The sequence below is a fragment of the Tyto alba genome, unplaced genomic scaffold (assembly GCF_018691265.1).
Source record: "Tyto alba isolate M040663 unplaced genomic scaffold, T.alba_DEE_v4.0 Super-Scaffold_1, whole genome shotgun sequence".
Lineage (NCBI taxonomy): Eukaryota > Metazoa > Chordata > Aves > Strigiformes > Tytonidae > Tyto > Tyto alba.
The window spans coordinates 23240999-23262921 of record NW_024881261.1 but is presented as its reverse complement, the minus strand read 5'-3'; the positions used below and the strand labels follow the sequence as shown (position 1 = coordinate 23262921).

Below are 21923 nucleotides of genomic sequence, written 5' to 3'. Positions count from 1 at the left end.
GCAGATCGGTGGTGGCTCAACATGCAACCAGAACAACTGTTTTTTCCTGAATCACAGCAAAGGAGGTTAGCTGATAAACTGGTATAGAATAATTCCTTCTTTTGCTCGCGGTACCACCCCTAAGGGGCTAGAGATAAACAAAACTGCCTAAAGCCGTATCAAATTACATCTAAATTAGGGGAAAGGTAATACCCTTCCCAGGCTCCGCCCTAGCTAATCAGATTCCGGCTGGGAATGGCGCTTATCTCCATCGCCTCCATTAGGCTTCAGAGTTAACATCACACCAGGCCGGGCCGCGTTCACCTGGGAGATGCCGCACCGGGGCAGCCCTGCCGGCGGTTTGCTCTGCAGCCGTCCTGCCGGGTGGGGGTAAGGCGGCCCGTGAGACGCTCCCCGTTTCCTAACGCCGAAATTCTCGCCCTCCGGCAGCGGCTCGGCTCCGCGGCCCTCCCTCGGGAGGGTTTCCCCCCGCAGCGCGGCGGGCCGGGCTCCTGCTGGAGGCGGCGGCAGCCCCCCGGCGGTGCCCGGGGAGCTCTGCCCCCCGGGGCGGGACAGCCAGCCCGGCGGCGGGGCCCGGCAGCCCCGGGGAGGGGCCGGCGGCGGCGGGGCGGGCCGGGGGCGGGCCGGGCCGGGCCGGGGCAGGCGGCGGGGCTGGCGGGCGTCCCGGGAGCTGAAGCCGCGCACATGGGGACACACCGCATCGTATTGCCGGGCCCCGGGCCCTGGGGTTTCCGCCTGGTGGGCGGCCGGGACTTCGAGCAGCCCCTCACCATCTCCCGGGTAGGGCGCGGCGGCCCGGGGGGGCGGGCGGTGCTGGGGGCCGGGGCTGGCGGGGCCGGGGGAGGCGAGGGCTGGCAGGTGGCTGGTGGGACAAAGGCAGGGTTGGTGACGCAGCCGTGGTGGTGATGGGGTCCTGGTCTTTTCTTCCCCACCAGTTGTTTGTTTGTCTGTTTTTTTTTAATGTTTATGGAGAAATCCGTGGCGGCCCACGGAGCCCCTTAACCTGACTTTGACTAGGGTCTTTGCTTCTTACCGACTCCCCATCTCAGTCTGTGCGTAGCAAACCCCATACCGCAGTCAGAGGGAATCCCCTCTGCTCCCACCAGCCTGTAATTTGGGTTTTGCAGCCCATCCTATGGGGCACAGTTGCACTGGGGGGGTGCGAATGCTCCCCTGCTTTTGCTTGCCATCTATAGTTAAAAGAAAAGCCTTTGTTTACAGAAACCATACTAACTTACGTTAAGTGCCTCTGCCTGTTTTTGTTGTAAGTCCTTTTACTCCCACTTAAAGAAAAATTAGTTAGGAAATGACACTTAAATCCAGACATTTTTAGCGATGTAACTTAATTTGCCCTCCTGTGCTCCAGAGTTTGCCTGTAAATGTCAGGGTTGGGTTCAGACTATGTCGCTTTCCTGTCCACGTACCCACCTGCACCCAGGTGCTCCCGCCCCGCTGTGCCTGCCCGGCTGCTCCTCGCAGGGACCTGGGCCCTGCCCCGAGCTGCTCGCTGCAGACCCCACAGAAAGCAAGGGCACGCGTGCCCAGCTCTTCCAGCATGGGGGCAATAAACCCCAAACTCCCTGTCCCTTCGTGGCTTGGTGTGGACGGGGCTGGCTGGTGGCCTCCTGCCAGGGGAGAAGGAATTGCTCCAATTTCCAGCAATCCCCCTGCAAAACCAGAGGCATCCAGCGAGCTGCTGGCAGCACTGGGCTCTGGCTTCTGCCAACACCTTTGCTCAAGTTTGAAGTCCCTGTGGGCTCCAGGTGAGGAAGAGCTGCTGGAAGTGGGACATATAAGGACTTGAACTTTTGTGAACTGCCTTTAAAGAAGAACAGGCTGGTGAAGTTTGGGATTTTTTTTTTTTTAATACCTCCTGCCATGGGGTCCCTCTGACTAAAGGACCCCCAGCACCACAGGGGATGCTGCCAGCTCTGGGACTAGCAGAGCTGGTGAGTGCTGTCAAACCCGGGGTGGGGGGTTCGGGAGGAGTTATCAATTTTCTATGTAATCTCTTTCAATTACAGTAATAATGCCTCATTCTTCTAAAGCATTTTTTTGGACATGAAAGCAGCTTTAGCGTAAAGGAAGGGATATTTACTTCATTGTTATGGTAATTGTTGCCATTTCCTTCCAGTGAAGGCTCTGGGCAGAAGCATGTCTGAAGTCCTACCTCGCTGCTCTTACCTCTTCTCCTCGGTTGCCTTTGTCAATGCTTGTGGGCACATACCAAGGGACATAGATCAGCAAAGTGGCAAAAATAACCACCTCATGAAAAATTGTGACCCTGAAGATTAAAATGTAATAAAATAGCCTCTCTGGTGGTGGTGACGTAAATGATGACAATTGGCAGCTCTTATCACGGCTTTCTTGTGTGGCCCCTCTGACATTTTTAATTTCCCTTCCAAGACTTCAAGCCATTAATCTTTCCTGTGATTCGCTCCTAAGGCTTATGGGTTTGTCCCCTTGGCTCAGGAACAGAACTCTCAGAGTTCCCTGTTCACCATGTAAAAAAAAGATCTGGTCTAGTTTTGGCCTTTTTTAGAGTCTGATCCTCGTTGTGCGATGACCTTATAGTCCCATAACTTCATTTGCCTTACTGCATTTGGTACCTGTGCTCTGACCAGACAGCTTTTTGGGCACGGAGCCCTCCTCCCCTCACAGGCTGGGGCATGCTATGGCTGTAGGACTGGCATCTGCCAAGGCTTATGAGGGCCCTGGTCTCACCAAGGTGTGAGGTGGGGGGCAGCTATCTGTGGGGAATGAGAGGGTAGAGAGGCTGTGGCCTGGGGTGAGAGCATCACCCTGCAAGCAGAGGAGGATGCAGCTGTCCCCTCCCTGGCACTGTTACGTGTTTACTTTGTGTTGCAACATGTAGGTTGTGTGTCCATGGCACGGACATGCTCATGGGGAGTGCCATTAGCAGTGGTGCACAGGGCTGGACTGCCCGCCCCAGGCTGGGTGTGCATCCTTGATTGCACCGGGGATCGTCCTACCACTGCCAGCTGCAAGTGTGGCAATTCAGGTGTGCTAGGGGGGAGACAAGTCCCCTCCAGTGGGGTCAGTGGAGCCTGGCTCTGCCTTATCCAGGACTGCCCATCTCATTAATGCACTGATGGGGTCACCCTGCCGCTCCAGGTGTGTGCTGACACAGCAGGATGCCAGGAGAGAGGCACCCATCTAGTCATGGCCCTGACCTGGCTGTCTTGCAGCTCTGAACCAAGGTGTCTAAATTCAGCCTGCATTGCCTGCCAGGGGTTGGAGATTTGACTTCTGGCCACATTGTCCCGATGGGGAGCTCCTGAGCTTGTCTTCATCACCATTGTGCCTCAGCTCTTTAGTAGTGGCTTTTGGCTACTCAAGCTCCCCTCTGATTTAGGGAGGGTTTATCCTGGTCATGCTGGTGGGAGGCAGCACCATCTGAGTTGCCAAGGCAGCTTGTTCCCAGGGGGGAGTCATTGGAGTTTCGCGATGCAGTCCCAGGACCAAGAAGGTTGAGGAGCACTGGTGCCAGCAGAGCAGCCTGGCGAGAGCTTCTGGCTGGCAGCTGCTGCATAGCACCAGTGGCCAGTTGTGCCTTAGGAGAGCAACAGATGAAAAATTATGGTATTTCGACAACTGCTCTTATCTACCCCGCTTTCCACTTGAACTATGTGTTCAGAACTGCTTTCAGTTCAAATACTTCATGAGCATCTTCTCATGCGGATGCTTCTGATTTCCTGGTTGTGTCGGACGGGTCTTCTTGGTGAGAGCCAAGTGTGGTGATTTCACATCAGAAATGTCTTTCTTGTCTCGTCTCATTCAGAGAGATGTGTCACAGATGTTTCTGGTTTACATTTTCTTTTAAAAACTCTAGGGTTGTGGTGGACACTTTATTCAGAAAAAAAACTTGTGTTGATCAGTGTAATGAACCCTAAACCAAAGCCTGCTGAATCCAGGCTTACAGGGGTAGGAAAGACCCTTGACTTTATCACTCTTCAGATGATACCGTGCAGCGTGTCAATGGGGTAGAATTGGAGAAAAGCTCTTTCTGAGTTGTAGATGGACATGCTGCAGGATAATAGTGTTCATAAAGCTGCCCTATGCACAGGGTAGTTCCCAGTTAAATCCCAGTGAGATTGGTGGAGCTGGTGGAGGAAGCAAGCAATGTGGTGCGTGAGGAGAGATGATAAAGTGGAGCTGGCTGAAAAGCAGTGCAGTTGATAGACCCCATCCCCCTCTATCCCTCAGGTAATATGAGCTGTTTCCTGTTTGGTTGCATTTGATTTTGATAAACATTTGGGATTTCTGTTTCCAGTTGAATATATACATGGAGCTGTTTGATAAACCTTGTTCTTGAGATGATGTTTGTGGTAGTGATGCAGTGATCTTGAATGTCTGACCCAAAATACGGACAGAGGGGAGTGTTGCCCTACATGTTGTCATGTCAAAAACCTCCCAGCCCTGTTAAGGAGGGGTGTCTGTCAGAGTCTGTGAAACCAAACGTTATATCATGAAACTGAGCATCTTCCCAATGAAAAAGCAGTTTCAGGACAGTCCAGTTCTGCAAATACATTAAAAAGATGAAATCCCAACATTACGCTTGTTGCTGATTTTGACCACAGTAACATGAATTCATCCCTGTTTAGTCTGATGTTTTACCTATTCATGGTATTGTAAAAGCTCAGGATTTATAGCCAGTACAGAATCTGAAGATAATTGGGTATCTTCTAGGTGTTTGGGTTTTTTTAAGCATGGCCCTCTGAACCAGCTCTATAAACTTAAAACTTGACTTAGTGATAAAACTGGACTTGAAGGTCTGAAACTCAGCATGGGACTGAATCCCATGGTGTGAAAAGACACCACCCGGTCGCCCCATTAGGAAGCAGCTGAGCAAAGACATCCCAGAGCCACTGGTGAGAGAAAGTGGTGTGGGACACCCTACATCTCTGGAGGCTGAGGGCTCAGCGGGATGCCCATGGCAGTGGATGGGTGGAGACCATCCTCCCTCTGGAGCATGCCAGGGCCCAGCTGTGTGGCTCAAGTGTCTGCTTCAGGAGCTGGGCTGCAGCCTCATCCCCAGGTGGAAAGAAGAAGAACCTGTGGCTATGGTGTGAGACGCAGAGAGAGCAGGGGCTTGGATGGGAAGGCCTCTGTGCCCAGAGGGGAGCTGAAATGCCTCTGCCAAAGGAAGCATGGGGCGCGGTGGATGTGATAGGATTTAGGGTTGGGCTGGCTTTCCTCCTCGGCCCAGAGAGTCTCGGCCGATCCCTGCTGTGCACACCTATGGCTGCAATTGCTCTGCTGCCTGGTCCAGCTTTCCTGCCCGCAACCGCAAATACTGGTGTTGTGCCTGGCTCCTGTTCTGAGGCTGGATGGGCAGAAGGAGCCAGCTGGGGAAAGCTGCTGGTGTTTACAGAAAGGTGAACGTGGCTTTGTTTTCTGCACTGATGTTTTCTCTTGCGCTGCTGCTCCTGGCTGCTGGCCTGGGTGGGGGCTGTGGCAGCACCAGCCGTGCCGTGCTGTGCCGTGCCATGCTGCCTGTGGTGTCTGGCAGAGCTGCTCCATAGCTAGACAGCTGATCAGTGCCTGTGGGACACTGGTCATTAGGGTCACCTGCCAAGAGCTTCTGGCCCTCCACAAGCAGCTGGGTCGATGTCTAAAGGACGGCATGGTGCCTTGTGCCTTTGCTGCTGCAGCAAGTTCTGTATGGTCTGTCTGAGTGCATGGGTTATGGAGAGCAGAGGTTCTCATCCCTAGTAATGCCCCTATGGACTTTGAAGTCATTGAGAAGCCTGGCAGCTTCCCAGGCAGCTGCTGGGGCTGGACAAGCCTGTGCTTCAAAGACAGAAATGGCTGGTGAGGAGAGGAAAGGACTCTGCTGATTTCCCTGACTGCCAGGTTTGGATGAGAAGAAATTGTCCTTAATTGTAGCAAGTAGAAAGCAGGAGAGTTTTCTTGCAGGAAAGACCGAATGCTTTGGAGCAAGAAATGGGCTTGATTGTTTCCAGCCCTGTTTCCTGAGTCGGGGGGGGGGGGGGGGGGGGGGCAGTTTTATCTTTAGAAAAAAACATTTAAAAGAACTAGGATGCTCATCAAACACCTTCTACCAGAGTTATGTGCAGGAGCAATACCCTTGCCTCTCTTATGAGCCAGAGTTATACTTTCTGCAGTTCACCTTTTCAGACCAATTTGCCGTGGGTTATGCAGCAGCTTGATGTCACCAAACTTTGGAGCACCCTTTTCTCTGTACCTCTTTGAGTCCAGCATCATTTCTTTTGGCAACATCTGACCCACCTTGTCCTTGATGAGCTCTCCAAAGAACCTAAAGAGAGCCTCCACATCAGGAGGCAGTGTACCAGCCCTAATCTTACGTGAGAGCTTTAAGCCCCAGAACTTAAGTTGGGAAAGGTAAATATTGGACTTCTTGGGAGAAAGAGAGTCCTTTTTGTTCCCTGATCTGCTTGTTCCCAGATTTTAAGTTATGCATGGTTGCAAGCTTCTTTGTACCTTTCACCCTCAAAAAATCACTTTGTCTATCAAGACGTATTTGGCTTGTAAAATGCTTTGGGTTTCAAGGATGCAACATCAAACTAGCTGCACCAAGTGGATTTTTTTTTTTTTTTTCTCACTATAAACAGGGAAATTAAAGGAGGTCTTAACTGCATAAACAACTGATGTTGTTCTCGACAGTGACACAGTATCTTAGATGGTTGCTGATTACTGGACATGTTGTTTTATTTAGAGGATGAAATAAAACATCAGGAAAGGCTCAGCTGATGAACAGCTCTGTGTAATGTTTCTGACATCTTGTAAGAAGTCTTTATAGTTTTTTTTTTTTCAATGTGAGGCATGTTGCAAAACAAGCTGTGGGACTGAGTAGCTCCTTGAGTGCCCCTTGAGGTTCTGAGCAAATCATCTCACCTGTGACTTTTTACACTGCTTTCCTGAGGTGAGCCCTCTATGATGTGTCTAATGCCTTTTCTGTGTTAATAATACTCATCTAGCTGTCAGGAATAGGCAGGAAGGTGAGGGTGAGCTGGGCTGCCACAGGGGCTTGTCCAGTGGAAGCCCAGACCCCACCAGGGTGGGCTGGTGCTCAGGGGTTTCACCAGCTAGCAGCATGTCCCTCTTCTCCTTCTCTCCTGGTGATGGTGTGGTCTGGGCTGGCACAGCAGCCGTGAGCTTTGGGCTGCGGCAGTGTTGGACCGTGATGGTGCAGGGAGCGGGAACAGCTTGGGAAGAAAATCTCCTGGATCTGGTTGTAAGGAACTGGCCTGTTGTTCCTCCTACCCTAAAGAGAACGGGTGGGGAACGTGCTTGCCTGAATTTTCTCATAGCCTCTGATCTCTGCTGACCCAGCTGCATGCTTTTGCTGGGAGAAACTGTGGCTGCTTAGCATAATACTCCAGCGCTGAGGACATTACTCATGGTAAAAGAGCAGTGTGTGTGGGTGGGGATGATTAAACTGAATGTCAGAGATGTCTAGTTGTCACTAGTGGCCTTAGAAGTATGTTGCTGCATGTCTGTTCAGTCCAGCAAAGATGCATCTAGGTTTTCCTCTCAAGCTCAGATAGGTGCTGTTTATCCAGATCATTTATTGGCTGATGTTAATTTTCTCATTTCTTATCTCTCCATCACTTCTTTCGATGTGTGTCTAGGTGTGGAGTGATGGCTAGTGCCAGAGGCTGTAGGGTCTGCGAGAAACTGAAGGGCTAATGGAGTGAGCAAGTAGTATGCCTGAATGGATGGGGGGAGAAGGCCAGAAAGAATTGAATGAATTTTAGACCCACCCATCTATCTTGACTCATACAGAGCTGTGTTATGCTGCTTTTCATAGAAATGCTTCCCACCCTTCCTCCCTCTCATTTGCTTCACTTAATATACCCACTGTTGCCTCTTGGATCCTTGCCTGCAGAAAGAAAAAAGTCACCATATATCCCTGCCCAGTGACTGCAAAGCTTATTAGGTAGCGTGTATGGAGGTAATTGCATTAAATGTAAAACGTGGCTGTGTTTGGCTAGCTCTGGGACAGACAGAAGTTTTATAAAGAGGGCCTGGGAGCTGGGTAAGCAGCCAAATATGTCTCATTCCCTCTGCTAAATCAGTGTTTTCTATTGTAAACACACTTGCCCAAAGACTAGTTGAAGACTTGACATGTCATAACACAGTCCTTCGTTTGCTGCCTGGCCACCTATGCAAGGGGACAATCGCAGGCAAACCACCTGGGAGACAGAAATCTGAACTTTGTGCAAAGTCCTGGTGGTATTGGCAAGGTGAAGCCCAAGGTGTGTGTGCAGGGAAGGTGAAGGGAGACAGATAATTTTTCTACCCTCTTTGTGATTGCAGAGCTTTATATATATATGTGTGTGTGTCTGTGTATGCGTGTGCACACATGCACATGTACACAAAGCTTCACTTTGTAGTGTAAGAAAATTATGTTTTTCTTCTATCCATACCAACCCTGAATCAGTGGGACCTCTTTAAAAAGAGGGGTCCAAGCCTTTAACTGGTCTAAACCATTATCTACTACACTGAGCTTTGTATGCATGAAGAGTGTATGATCAAGCCCACTGATTACGGGGATTACTTATTTCTTCCATATGCTGGCAAATGTGTCTGAGCTGGTATCAGGGACCTAGTTTGATATGTCTGGTTATAAATATCTACATTACTTCTGTAGTAGCCCAGATTTCTTACACAGAGACGCCAGCCAAACAGAGCATTGCCACAGGCACACTCTGGTGAGCTCTGGGACCTATTTTGGATACAATATGAAGCAGTGCTGCTCAGCATGTCTGGGCATTGTCTGTTCAACTGTGAAATGACCTAATGGCGAGGTGTTACACAATTGCCTGGGAGCAATCACCACCAGGTAGGGCATGGCTCCTTTCCAAAGGAAGCCCTTGGGCATGACATTACAAGGTGTGCAGAGCTTTATTTGCCCAATGATAGTGTCCCTAGAGCTGGGGGGGCTCCTGGGGCCCTGTGATGCAGCCCATGTCCCCTCTGCCAGTGGCTACTCGACCCTGATGGGAGGAGCTCAAGTCAGTCAAGGAGCTGTTTTGAAGGAGACAAGAGCCTATGTCTTTGCATGAGACATAACTTGTGCAAAGTTGTGTTTGCAGGTTTTGTTCCTTACAGCATCTTTCAGCCCTCATTGCCTTCCCATGCAGAAGTGCAGCTGTATTGGGTCACCTGCCTGTGCAAGGCACTGCCTGCCATCCCCTCAGCTCCTGCAGGTCAAGAGGGGAGGGAGAGAGGCTGGTACGGAGATTTAAGTCACCTGAGAAGGGAGCAGGAGCAAAGCAGTTTCAGGCAGTGCAACATTTACTGTATGCCTGTGAGCCTGAAAGCTTTTGTTCATTTTTGGAATCTTTTTGGTTGGGTTGTATAAGCTGGCTGGTAGCTGTCAGTGCTCTGAGCGCCTCTGCCTGCCCTCCCAGCCACACACCTGCCCCTACTGGGGCCATGCTCCCCATGGACCAGGGGGAGCTGTGATTAAAAATAAAAACAGGAAAGGGGCTTCCAAGTGGCAGCTTTTTGCCCCTCACTTATTAACAGAAGTGCTTTTTGTTTTCCTGACTTAACTGGTAGGTGAGCAAATCTCAGAAGCAGCATTGACAGCACTGAGATAAGCCCAGACCTTACCACGAGGGGGGAAGGGAATGTTATTAGTAGCTATTAATCATCCTAAAAGGATGGGGGATGGGTTCCCTGCAGTACGGTGCCCTTGTGCAGTCATGTTTGCTATGAGAAGTACTGGCAGGGAGTACGAGCTGGATGTTGCAGGGGAGCAGTTGGTGTGAAGTTGCATTTCAGGGCAAGTAGTTTCCAGAACTGAAGAAACTGGATTTAAAAACATGTTTCCTTTTGATAAATTCACTTATCTTTTCCATTACTGTGTATCCTTGTAGCTTCCCCTTAGGGGAAAGGTTTGTATGGTACTTGAGTGGATGTAATAGCCCTTGTGCTATCTGATGGAGAATCGAACTCACATTTCACATTCCTCTGAAGTGGACACAGAAAGGGAGCATGACACTGCAAGCACTGGCAAAGCGCTGAGATGTTGCTGTGAATGCTACTCACTCATCCCAGTGGCTCTTGGGGTTTTTTCAGGAGGCTTCAGTATTTCAGTGTCCCAGGCTACTCCAGCTTGGCTGCTTCTTCTGGTACAGGATCACTTCTAGCAGCCTGCCACATGCTGTGTAGATTATTAGTCTTTAAATGCAAGCTGTACAGCCAAGCCTCTGGAAGTGTTCCAGCAGCGGTGTTAATCAGTTATTTTTGATCCTCTGACAGTCTTGTCTGATCAAAAATGAATCATGTTCATAGTGTGCTGAGCTCAGTGCTCCTCTCAGGTGTGAGTAATGTGCTCTTCTCCCTCCTTAGGTAGTGGAGGAAATAGAGGCACCAAAAAACCAAGTCTCTTGGTCAAGGCCCAGCGACCAGAGGAGGACCCACAATGTGTCTCCCTCTGGTGTTATGATGTCTTTAGGGATCTGTTTCCTGGTTTCTAAAATGGCAGTTCCCAAATCTGGTTGGACTGTGGGTGACTTTCAGTGCTCAAGATTTCTTCATGGCTGCTAGCTGTCCCTGTCACGAGGTTTACGTGAAGGTACTCTCAAGGCAATGGATCCAGTGGAGCAGCAGCAGGCTGAACTTGGTGGGTATAGTAGGCCACCAGTCAGATGGAGGCTGCATCTTGGGAGGTGATGATCTTCAGATTTAAAGCAGATTTTCTATATCCATCTTGTGGCTTGTCTGGTCTTTTCATTAGCACTTCCCCTGTCAGTTTGTAGCCTGCTTGCAGCATTAAAAATGGTGAGCAGGTAGACAGGCATTATTTGGTTGACCCATCTGAAGGTCTTTGGGTTAATGCTGCGTACCTTGGCCAACCTTGGACATCTGCAATACACACCTGCATCTTTCCCTTTTCCATGAAATAGTATCCTAATAGAGAGGTGAAAAAAGAAAAGCATCTTGTGATCTTCCTTCTTGTTAGGGAAAATATCCCACTAGGGAAAGGGGTGATTCCAGCTAATGTGTGACACCTCTAGGAGGTGAATGTTTCCCTAGGGGGAATGATTTGCCATCCAATCCCACATTAGGAGGACTCTCTAAATCTTATGAACAATGTTTATTTATGTCTGACAGCTCTGCTGGGTTTGCTCAGCTGCTTTCCAGCATGCTGAAACCTAGCATGAATGTGTAGAATGAATACCAGTTGCAATGGACTCATAAATGAGGTATGTCTCAGCTGCAAGGCATGTTTTAATCTGTACTGGTGTCTGGGAGCAGTCCACCCTTCTCATTTCCTCTGCCTATTAAATAATTGATGAAAGCCCACAGTAATCATTATGCTTCTTCCACAAAGTCATTAAAACTGCACAAAATCTTATGTAGTGTTTGCAAAAGCCGCAAACAAATGTGATGTTCTTCACCCCCTGCTCTGGCAATAATTCTGGCCCACAGAGGTGTCTGTTGTTAAGATGACACCTCTTTAGCAGAAGTAGGGAAAAATGAATGAGCCATTTAGTTGATTTGCTTGGAAATGCCAAGTTTTAGCTTGGACCTTCTTTTTCATGAGGAGTAGCATACTCATGGCATTGCTGCATAGTGTCTTCTGTCTGGGATCTCAGTGAGATTTTGTCAAGCTGCTTCCCATCAGTCATTTCTCAGGCAGAGCACAGCACCTCTTTAGCAGTGCAGTGGAAGCAAAGCACCACACATGGAGAGGAGAGGGGGATGTAATATTACAGAATGTGTCATGGTGAGCTGTGGTCAGGATGGGGAATGGTGCTTCTACTTTTTCAGAAAGTATTGTCAGATGGTATTTTAAAGATAAAGTTTCTGATGCCCTTCTCCCTTCCAGTCTGCTTGCTAGATCAAGCACTGCTTTGGTATAGATCTTGCTGAAGTCAGTGACCATCTGTTGCAGCTGTTCCTGGGCAAAACCAGTTTATTACAGCTAAAGAAGCAGTCAAAAATCTTGAGCCCAAACCTTTCTTCCAAGGAAGGAAGCAAATGAGATTGTGATGCAGACTAAGGTGTTTGATTGGTGTTGACTGTATTACAATGACTGCAATACTCTTTCCTGTCACCTCTGTTCCTAGAGGCTCGGACTTCCTGGCAGTCCTCAACAGCTTCTGTTTCAGAGAGCACTTCTCTGTCCAGCAAGGAACAGAGTTGCTTTCTGTATGTTTTTGCTCCCTAGCATGAAGCCAATTGCCTTGAGTGAAAATACAGTTTTTATTTATTTGTTGTTCCCTCCCCAAATTTCTATCTGTGAGTGCTAAAACAGAATCCTGCCCCTAACTAATACTCAGGAGTATCTAAGAGACCCTGATCCAGATAGATTTCTGTTGAAAATTTACTTTCATTAGTTTTCATCTATTTGCTTCCAGGTATGAGTGAGAGAAGCCCCGAGTGCTTCGACTGTTTTTCAGATGTTGCTGTGGAAAGCTGCTCCCTAGAAAGTCCATTCACTCTTTTTGTTTTCTCTTAGGTGACTCCAGGTAGCAAAGCTGCAATAGCCAACTTGTGTATAGGAGACCAGATCATAGCCATTGATGGAGTGAACACAGATAACATGACGCACCTGGAGGCGCAGAATAAAATCAAGGGTTGTGCAGACGAACTAACTCTGACGGTCAGCAGGTATGTTGCTGAGTGAGACTGGGGACGGGGAGGAGGAGGGATGTGGGGTGGGCAGTAGCTGTGTTTTGGTTTGACAGCAGACCTCTATGGCTGGTTTGTTTAATTTGTCTGGCCAGGCACTGGATAGCGACAGGGAACTGCATTTCAGCCTTTAATCCTAATGCTGCTTGCATTTGCTGCACTTTGACCTTATGAAAACACTTTTCCTGGTGAGAAATTGGCTAATAATTTGTGGCAGTCTGTCAGCCTATTCTGTGGCTCCTGGCAGCAAGAAATCAAAGACAGGTCTCATGAAAACTCCACTCATAGTGGAGACGGTACAACCTGAGATGACCTTTCTTCCTGTTGCACTAATTTAGCACTTAAAATATATGATTGTCTGTTGTCCAAGCTATTAATTGCCTAGTTTCTGCCATTCACAGACTCAAAGGTTGTACATTTTGGAGCTTCTTGATCAAACAGCACTGACAGTGCTAAACAGTTATGACCCAGGTTGCATCAAGCTGTTGATCAGGCATCAGTCTCTCCAGGTCCTGAAGAACTAAAGGAAGGTGACAGATGAGCCATGGTCTCTGTCACCAGTGTAGAGCATGGGCTGGCTTCAGCCATCCCACCCACTTGAACTGCAGAACAACGGACAGCTTTGTTCTTTTCCCCAGCCATGCTTTGTTCTTGGGCCATTTTTGTAAAGGGAATAAATGGAGGCTGGGAAGGCAGGGGTCTGCTTTGCATTGACCCATTGCTTCTTAAAATAACTGGAGCCTGGGTTTTTGAAGGTGCTGGGGATTTATCCTTTCTCTTGGTTTGACTTGCAGCTGTGGGTACCAGCACTTTTTGAAGTCAGATGGTAGATGCAGCGTGGCATTTCTAGTTGCTCTGGAGTGAGTTTTTCCTGTGGCCACCTTCCCCCAGAGCGATCATCCATCAGCTTCATGGCAGATGCAGGGGAAGTGCTTTCAGAAGGAGTGCAAAAGCATGCCTTAAATGACACAGTAGTTCAGTTGTTCAGGGCTTTTCTGTGATAAACAGAAGTCTTTTACCATAGCTTGGACAATGTCAGGAGTTCAGCACGCATTTCCCAGTTCAGGAAGAAGTGATAGGTCTTGGCCAGAAAAAGCCTGACAACTCACTGACGGAATTCATAGAGGAAAGGATGGAGCAGTGCAGGCAGTGGGAGTGGGTGGTGATCACTGCAGCAGCTTGTTAGCCCCAGAGTTTCTCATACTGGCCTCTAACTTGGCAGCCTGTGATCTTCCTGCAAAGGAGTACTCCTTTTCCTCTCTGAAATACCCAGCTGCTTGACACAGAAAACCAGTGCCATGTGGTTCTGGCTGGGAGAGAGGAGGTGGAGGCAAGGGCTCTTGCAGCCTGTAGGTGAGCTCACTCTTACAGATCATTGAGTCTGTAAAATGTGTTTGCTACTGTTAATTACAAAGTTGTTAACTTTATAGCTACTCCATGAATGTTTCATTGGCTTTGGGTGTGGAAGCTGCCCAGGAAGAGATTTTTAGCTGAATGTGCAGCCAGATAAAACCATGCAGGGGCTTTGAGTTAGTACAGCCCAGCTCTTTTTCAACACCCCCTTTCAATGAGGTAGCATAGGTGTGTGTTGGATGCTTCTGCTGCTGTACTGATCGATGAGTACTGCTCTCAGAATGGCCAAGGAGAGTGTCAAGATGGCAAGGATGTGAAAACGGTGATCTGACTACTTGCCTGCTTTAGGGTTTGATATTACTACCAGTTGCACTATGTAAAATCTATTTTAGATGATTCTTGGGGTCTTTAAGTCTTTGGTCCTCCTCCTTCTTTGGGAGTAAAGTTGTTCTTAGGGACAAATTGCTTACTTGTTTGGAGACTTGATAGCTGCTAGAGATGTGTTTGTATTGGGGAATATGATACTGCAGGAGGCTTTCTCAGAGGAGAAAGCTTTTCTTTAATGCCAGAAGATAGCAGTGTGTGTCATGTGGTCTTTCCTGGTTGCCCTCTGTTGAGAATATTTTATCCCTAGTGCCCAGCTGTCTCTGGGTCCCTGTAACTGTGTTGTCCCAAATGTAGCTGGACTTGGTGGTCAGAAATGCTATGTGTTCTTTGTTGCCGATGCTGGAGCCCTTCTTTACTTTGCAGTCTAAGGCCAAGAACTTAAAATGAAAGATCTTGAGAAGAGGCCTAGTGAGGTGACGGAGAAGACATTTTAAAACAATTGGAGCCCATGCTTCATCTTCCTGGTCAATTTAGGGTAGAGGAAATGAATGAGGAAAATGGACTAGGGGTCAGTGGTCAGCCCTCCTCTGTGAAGAAGGGACGAGCATTGCTATGGAGGTGGAGAGGGTGGAAGGCACCTGACAAAATGAGTGCCACTTGGCCAAGTGGTGTGGCTTGGGCTTCCTGAACCTTGGTGGGCCAAACTCTGTCAGTAAGGCTTGACTGTATAGTTGGTGTGGAAGTCTGACAATCCAATCACGTCAGAGCTGGAAGTTTTTTCTCTGTTGAAGTAGCTCTGTGAGTAGTTGGCTGATTATGAAAAGGAAAGTGTATCATTTGCACTTAAGCCCCACCAACACCTGGGTCTGGTCTCCATGCTGTGCACTTGTGGCTTGTTAGCTGAATCAGTTGTACCAAGTAGCTGTGCTGGCAAGGACCACTAGTCTGACAGGGCAGCAGCTCTGTGAGCTGGAGCATCACACACAGCTGGTGCTGAGGATGTGGCCAGCTCTGCCAGGTTTTCCAGAGTGAGAAGTCTTCCAGTCGTTCTTTTCTACTTGATATCATAGAGATGTCTTGTGAAAGCTTAAATCCGTAGTGATTTTTAATTTCATATATGATGAATTTTAAACAATTACCTATGCAAAATGCTCTCTGACCTGCACTTGGGGTGGCAGCAAGGTTGTGCCAGGGGGGGATTTTAGACATGGGTCTGAGCTCGTATCAGGTGTTTTGGTTCCACCAAAGGGTCAACATTATCATGACAGTGGATACTTCATTTGTAACTGTGTTGTGAATGCTAAAAGTGCACATGGATTCAAGAGGACACTGTGTGAATTAATGGAAGAAAAATCTATAAAGGATATTATATACCATGGCAGTATCTCTGCTGCAGAAAGTCCATAAGCTGCAAGTAGCTGGGGGCTGGGAGAGTGTTTTAAGGAAGCATTGTACTATGCTTGTCGTCTTCTGGTGCTCCTCTTTGGACCAAAACAAATTTTATTTGTGTGTGGTCTGCAAGTATGCAACCCTCTTCTCTTTTACTGGTATCCAAACAGTTAAGATGTCTTCATGTTTGGTTGTACTAATGATTACTTAAGTGTAAATGTAGAGAATGTAAATGACTTAAACACTTCTGGTAAAGGAAATGCTGTTTGCACTGTGTACTTGATTGTGAATATCAACAGCATTCCAATGTTTCCTGTTTCGGTATTTTCCTTAACGATGGTAACAGTCCAAAAATATTTCAGATCAGATTGTAGGCAGGAAATCTAGTCTAACACATGTCACCGTTAAAAATGGATCAAATTACTAGCTCAAGAAAACATGCCTGGTCTGCTTTTTCACCCAAAGGTGCAAATCTGTTAATTTCCTAGGATTTAAAACCCAGCCACAAATTGCTTTCTCTGAATATGCTTTTCGAAGCAACACTGACAGCTGCTTTTCTGTTTGCTGTGTGAACAGTTGGAAAGGCCTATTTTCTCGCTCGAAAGTGGGTCTTCAGCAATGTTGGCGCATACACCAAATTCCTGCTGAACTTAGCGTGTCTAGCAGCTCCCTGCTCTTTTCTGAGCCTGTGTTTGTTCATTTTGCTTTTTGTTTCAGGCTAGAGAGTGCTTTTAGAAATGTAGTTCCCAAGAAACCAAAGTAAAGGTTCCATTATTGTCTTCAGCGGTGTAAAATCTAGCTCAGCACCATGATTTTGCATGGTACATACAGAAAGACTGACCTACAGCAGCAGTGGGCTTCAGTCAACTCAAAACCACTTGGTTGCTAAATTGAGAAATTTCACAGGCAGATTTTTGAGCCTCTCCCATTCATAGGAAGAATGAAGTTTTGGATCTTGAGTCTTTGAGAAGAGCTGCTGTTCTTTTTTTCAATTAGGGCATGTACATTGTTGCACTGACATTTTAGGGTCGAGCAAAGCCTCCCCACAGGCTGCATCCCTTTCAAGCACACCTCTGATTTTCCTTTAGCAGGGGTAAGCAGCACAATGTGTCCAACAGAAAGCTATCCACTTCCTTTGGAAACTTAGTGTATTTTGTGAAAGGGGCTTGCTCTGACAAAGAACACTCTAAGATGGGAAGGCTCAGGAGGAACAAATTCTCTTACTACAAAGTTCACCCGATAGCCAAAAGATTCAGGCGTCACCGATGTTAGTGGTAATGCTCATGATGAATTTGACACACAGCTTTGTGTAGCTGCAGATGTACAAAAGCAGACAAGTGTTCGTTGCAGTACAGGTGAAAATTTATTTCTAAAACAAATGGGTCTTTGCTTGTGGCTTTAGTCACCAAATGATTGGTGGTACTGTGCTCATATGCAGCCCTGAGCAACTCAAATGTAAATTGTATATCTATATGGGTTTTTTTCAACAAAAAAGAGGTGTTCCTACAGTGAGTCTGCCCTTCCCTCTATGTCTGGAGGTGAGCTGGGAGTGGTAATAAGAATATTTGTGAAAAGGGATTGCAAATGTGTAATCTCTTGTTCTGGTCCTACTGTCCTTTTCTTCAAATTTCAAGCTGCTTTTCTGCAGCTCTGCTGCCAGTGTATAATATATTAATGCAATATTATTTTTTTGTTTGCAGAACAGTCTTACTTTTCATTCCTTGACATCATTTTTAGCAGCTATGTATTTGTTCTTTGAGAACTGCTAGGATCAGAGAAGTCAGATCTGCTACCAACATGTCAAATGCATTGTCAGAAAGGATCGTGTAGATGCTTATGAAGAAGAGAGCATGTATACAATGTCATCTGCTTTTTATTTGGTAGATTCAGTTGCACTCTTGCTTGGTCCACATGTTCCCAGGTCTCAGCTGTGGGAATTAGTTGCACAAAGCCACAATAGTCTAGAATTTGTCTTCTAGGAAGTTGGTGGAGTCCGTTGACTCATTTAGGTTTGCTTTTTGCTTCCCTGCCAAGAAGCATTTTCCAGCTCTGTCATCTTACTAATAATTCTTTTGGCCCTGGGAAAAGCCTGATGCTCTGTGTGCGTCTATATAAGGGCACGCAAATTGCCTGGCCCTGGACGGCAGCTCACAACCTCTCCATGTCTGGTGTGGTGCTCCCAGAGCTCCTGGGTGCATGCCTGCAGCTTTTACTAACAATTGGCATGCTGAGAGTCAAGCTTGGCATTTGTTGTATTTTTACAGCCTCGTTGGCAAGGCGAAAGTAGTTAACTCACTAGCTGAGTGGTAGAAGATCAGTGTGAGCCTGAGCAGTCAGGTGTGTTTTGTCCCTCTTAACTCTGTAATGAAACTGCTTGTGATAAACTTCTGTTGCTTCTTCTGTGCAGCCAGACTTGCCCTTTTGTATTTATGGTTGTATGAAGAGACAGATGAAATGCAAGGAGCAGAGGGCCATGTGTGAAGAATTGAATTTGGAGCCTTTTGTCTCTAGGAAGTTGTGACTAGCATTCCTGTTTGAATTGGCAATAGGCTGCATGCAGCCCAAGTACGGTTTTGCTTGCCGAAGTGAGTATGTCCATTAATCGATGGTTGCTAAAAGTGACTGTGTTTAAATCCAAGGGCATATATTTTACAGCTGTTGTAGCTAAAAGGTTGATTTTTTAAAAGGTACTTTCCTCATAGCCTGAAAGCTGTTGTAGTTAGTCTCTAAACATCATTAAAATGCCTGACTGAAAATCTGTGGAGGGTTGAAAGGAATCCTTCAGACCTTTCCTTATTTTTCAGCAAGCAAACTTTGTGTTGCACATGTACCTCCTCCAGCTTTATGGGTTTAGTTGCTACTTTGATATCTTAGTGGATTCCATCCCAGTGATTGAAGTAGGAATGTAAATGTAGCTATTGCCTTTACACAACATATTTATGCAGTTCCTGGCACACAGAATTAGACCCTCATTTTCCAACTTCGAATTTTCCCGTGAAGCTATGGCCCAGCTCTGCATGCAAAGCATTGATAGCAAAATCCAGACTCTTGTAATGTTTATATTATACCATGTTCAAGCCAAGCTTCTTGAAAAATGTTGTATTTTGTAAATACCTCTTCAGATTCCTGCCTTGACTTGTATGCTGTTTCCTTCCTCCCCTTCCTACCAGTTCCTCCCCATCCAAACTAGCATCAGAGAAATATCTTGGTTTCTGCCTGGATAAAACAGCAAACGCATGGCTCATTCCCTGGCCCTGTCTTGGTTGCTCTCTCCTGTAGTAAAGAAACAGCATGGAAATGTAAACGGCAAACATGATAAAGTTATGTCCATGTGCCTGCAATTAATTTGGCTTGTTTGAGTGTCATGGTTTTGTCTTCTCTTTCTGCACTATTTGAGTGTTGCTCTCTGCTTGAATCTCATTTGAAAGAATATGCATTAGAAACTGTATTCTAAAACAACTATTCATGAATTGAAGCAGGAGTCTGAAGCGTGCTGGCTTTCCCTGATGACAGGGTGTGATTCCCCAGCCAGCTGTTGGACATCCAGCCCGGCCACTGGTGGCGAGGCAGGTCTGGCAGCCCTGCTAGAGTGGCCACAGTCTGTGGCAGGGGTACTGCCTCCCCAAGGGCAGTGTGGAGGCAGGTTTGTGTCTGGGGGTCGTCTTCTCCAGATATGAAGAGAATCCTCCAGAAAGCCACTGCAGTCCTACCAATAACAGCCTGCTGTGAAGTCACCATCACTGAGGCTGTGCTTGAGCTATCTGCTCTGATGGCTGTTCGCTGCTTCGTATAAATAAGATATGGACACAGATAGGTAAGATACAAGCATGATGAGTCTAACCCTATTGCCTGTGCCATATGCCCACACTTCTCAGCTTTTCAGAAAAGAAGTCCTGGGCCAGCAGTGGGACACAAGGTGAACTTTTAGGTGCTATTATTCTTTTTCCTGCCACACTTCAGTAAAAGTGCAGGCAGTGACACCAAGAGCAAAGTCAGGAAACCCTTGCTGAGAGCTGGGACCATTGCAGTCCCACTGATGACCTGCAGACCGTGGGCTCCGCAGGCAGTGTGGTGGAATGGGGCATGTGCCTTGAAAGCCCAGCTAGGCAAAGCCAGCAAGAGCAAAGCTGTCTCCTCTCTGCGGCTTTGCTGGGGCCATAAATGGGCTGTTGAGAGTGGCTGATGGGCTCTGCTGCAGCTGTTGAGAAGACAAAGGGAAGCTTTATCCTCCCAGCCTTAGAGGGACAACTGTGCAGGCTATTTAACCTTTCTGTTTGGATAACTTTTAAACTGGACTGAAAGTAAAGCCTGGAGTGACCTTGCTGCTTCCATTTATATCCAGTGACAGATCAGAATTGCAGCAGGCTGGGAAATAAACTTATGCTTTTTGCCTAATAAATAAGGAAGCAAAATCTGGTAAAAAACCCCTGTTGGCTGCAGTAATTGGCCATAGCTGCCTCCCCTATGTTGGAGACCAAGGTGCTGTGTCTCCTCAAATGCATTGAGTGAGGGGCAGTAGGATGAAAGCAAGTGCCCAGGGTCCTTGGGGGAGGTTTTTGTTCTGTGCTCATATATTGGCCTGCTTTAAGCTTAAATTTTCAGTCTGAATAAGACCTTTTGGTACTTCTGAAATAGCTGCTGCAAAAGAAAATGCTGTCTCAAAAGTACTTGGATCACTGCTACTGAGAACTGGCACAGGGCTGCCTCGTGCTAGAAATCAGCTGAAGTGTTTAATGCTCTCTGAACTGCTCTTTCATCTCCAGCCAATGTCCACTTGCTTACAGCCCGGCTGGCAGGGTATTTGATTTCCATATGCCTTGCTGTGTCCCCTGTTGCTCCAGAGGAGATAGAACTTGGTCTCATGTGATCCCCAAGCACTTTAAAGGAATAAGGCTTTGCATTGGTCAACAGGCTGCTCCCCTCTGCAAACAGTCTTCAAGTGCAAACTACATTGTCAGGCTTGATAGCCATAATCTGGGTAAAATTGCAGGTTCCTCAGACACCTTAAAGCACATGTTGCGAAGCAAGGAGGGAATGACTGTTTTATATTCACCTGGAGTATGTTGTGCTTCCAGTAATGGCAGCTGTTGAGACAAGATAATGATCAGATTGACGTAGATATGATCCCATGTAGCTGCTTTATTCAGATTTGTTAGTCTGCCTGTGCCCCAGCTCACCAGATTCCAGGATTTGGGTGACATAGGTTATCAGGTATCAGTACTGCAGCTGAGGCCACAGGGTGCAATATCCTGGAGTCAACGGTTTGCTGTACCTGAGTGCTTGTAAAGGATGGTATCTGGTGTGACCGGTGCCTTTGTACTTCTCTGTGAAAGGAAATACAGCAGAGCAGACTTCTTTTGGGTTTCTTCCATGTAGAGTCCAGAGTGCAATAGATGCAATAGCAGGTCAATAAAATTTCTCCTGTTCCCTGAGTGAGAATGCTGCCTGCTGTTTCCTCCCACTTGAGCTACCTTCTGGATGGAAGCATTAAAATACTATTTACACAGCAAATGGCTGGGATATGTGCATCACAGTTAAATTTGGTCTGTTTAAAAAATGTCCTGACATTGGAAGGCTTTTAGAGGAATGGTGTAGACGAGATTGAATTTATCATGAGTAGCTCTACACCCTATTTCTCCATCCTTGTCAGTTTTATAAGCCTTTTCTGTTCAAAGTCACTTTCCAGTTAATTCTCAGTGGAAGCAGTCCTGTTTTGCTAACTAAGTACTTAAATTGTAGCTGGCCCTGGACCCACAAATATCTGGGAAGTCCATCTATCTGCAGTTGCAGATTCTACAAAGGGCTCTTGTCAAAACAGGACATGGTTTTCAAAACTCATCCGAAGAGTTTATCAGCCATCTGGTTGCTGCATGATGCAATGTTTAGCATTGAACAACGGTTTTCATTCAGCAATACTGCAGCCACTCGTTCCCTACTATTAAAAAATTTGAGGAAAGTGTCACTGTTTAGTCCATCTGACATGTTAACTACAGTCTGTACTTCTGAAAAATGTAGGTAGCATGTGTTTTCCACAAAGTATCTCAAGCAAATATAAGCACACTACTTCCTTATCATTTGTTTGTCTGTTGTTCTTTGGGGCATAGGAAAAGTTCAGACTGATGATGGTAAAAGTGGTTGGTTTTGGTCAAGACCTTGACTTGTATTTCAGGCTGCTGTGAGTAATTGGGTCAGACCAC

At 47.1% G+C, this 21923-nt stretch overlaps 1 protein-coding gene across 2 annotated transcripts in view; it reads left to right on the top strand.

Moving 5' to 3' along the window:
• The first annotated feature begins 202 nt into the window (after nucleotides 1-202).
• PDLIM1 (PDZ and LIM domain 1) overlaps nucleotides 203-21923 on the top strand; it is a 45920-nt gene continuing 24199 nt past the window's right edge. Inside the window, exons 1-2 of one of the 2 annotated variants that reach the window (XM_042804285.1) lie at nucleotides 203-369; nucleotides 12485-12636. In XM_042804285.1, coding sequence (XP_042660219.1) covers nucleotides 12569-12636 — 68 coding nt within the window. In that variant the 5' untranslated portion in view covers nucleotides 203-369; nucleotides 12485-12568. Of the gene's footprint in view, nucleotides 370-628; nucleotides 781-12484; nucleotides 12637-21923 lie in introns of those variants that run through there. The other variant, XM_042804186.1, reaches the window with a different exon arrangement.